This window comes from Odontomachus brunneus, unplaced genomic scaffold, assembly GCF_010583005.1.
Source record: "Odontomachus brunneus isolate Ranch 3 - 2012 unplaced genomic scaffold, Obru_v1 Obru_scaffold_243, whole genome shotgun sequence".
Lineage (NCBI taxonomy): Eukaryota > Metazoa > Arthropoda > Insecta > Hymenoptera > Formicidae > Odontomachus > Odontomachus brunneus.
Genome location: NW_022639693.1, coordinates 122,605 through 123,840, shown reverse-complemented (window position 1 = coordinate 123,840; position 1,236 = coordinate 122,605). Strand labels below are relative to the sequence as shown.

The window sequence follows — 1,236 nt, the reverse complement described above, 5'->3', positions numbered from 1 at the left end:
CCCGGGCGTAATCCCGGGGATGACGGCCCCCATGGCCTCCATGAGGCGGGGAACTAGGGCCACTACTAGGGCCTCCAGTTCCCCGCCGCTCAGTCCCGCGACCACAGTGGGCGTGTTGTCGGTCGAGGGGTGCCCCCCTCCCGCAGACCCCTGTGGTCGCCAGCCAACGATACGGCGGGCCGCGGGGATTGCCCCCACGCCCGCCGTCACCACAACCGTGGTCTTCTTCTTCTTCTTACTCTTCTTTTTCCTCCCCTCGGGTGGGTGTTGAGCCGCCCCCTCAATGGGACCGTTGCGGGCCCGGAGAGGGAGGGCCTCCCTTTGGGGAAGAGTTCCCTCCCTTATATCCTTCGCCACCTCCTCCCGACACTGTTTCCCGATTCTTTCTTCGTCGGGAGTCGGGAGGAGTGGCAGGGTGGTCCCGACGCCTTCCCCAGCCATCGATTCCTCCTCACTGGAGGTTGACGGGAGGCGCCGGGACATCGTCCTCTTCTTCTTTTTTTGTTTTGTGGGCTCAGAGGGGAGCGGGGATTCCTCCCCAGCGTCCTCCGCCCTCTTCCTCTTTCGATCGGCGGACGAGTCACGAGACGTGTGGCCCGTCCGCCGATCCACCTCCATGGCTGGCAGATGCAGCTCATCTATCTCCATTGGTGAGCTGGAGGGGCCGGATGCTCGGGCCCTCTTCAGCTCACCATGCAGGCGGTCGACCTCGAGCCGAAGCAGAGCGCCCTCTACTCGTAGGCGCTCCATTTCGGCCGAGGCCGCCTCCCGCTCCATCCTGGCTACCTCGCTCTGCTCAGAGCCGTCAATAATTTCGGTTCTCTGAGCTAGAGCGAGGCGGCCAGTGTGGCCGAGGCGTCCCAAAGGGACCCCTTATAGGCTCCCTTCAAGTTCTTGGACCGCTCCGCGACCTTTTTCACCTCGTCGACGGCCTTTATGGCCATCGACGAGACTTCAGCGGTCTGTTTAGACCGCAGGTCGCGGAGGATCCTCCCCTCCTCCTCTTGCGTTCGGAGGGCCCTTTTCGATTGGGCACGCATAGCAGGGTCTTTGATCCGCTCTACGTCCGCGATTGCGTCGCGCTCCTCCTTCTCTTTTTTCCTATATGCAAGAGCGGCCGCTGTGTGGTCCCCTGGAAGGGAACGCGTGGCAGGCCGCCCCCGCCCATCCTTCTTGGCAAACCTCTGCTGATTTTGTGCGGGGGAGACCGACCGCGAGCTAATGTCACCGTCGCTA

At 63.2% G+C, this 1,236-nt stretch overlaps 1 protein-coding gene across 1 annotated transcript in view; it reads right to left on the bottom strand.

Moving 5' to 3' along the window:
- Positions 1–777, bottom strand: part of LOC116852639 (serine/threonine-protein kinase fray2-like) — a 43,886-nt gene extending 43,109 nt beyond the window's left edge. The window contains exon 1 of the mRNA XM_032833185.1: positions 585–777. Coding sequence (XP_032689076.1) covers positions 585–777 — 193 coding nt within the window. The remainder of the gene's footprint in view (positions 1–584) is intronic.
- Between the last annotated feature and the right edge of the window lie 459 nt (positions 778–1,236).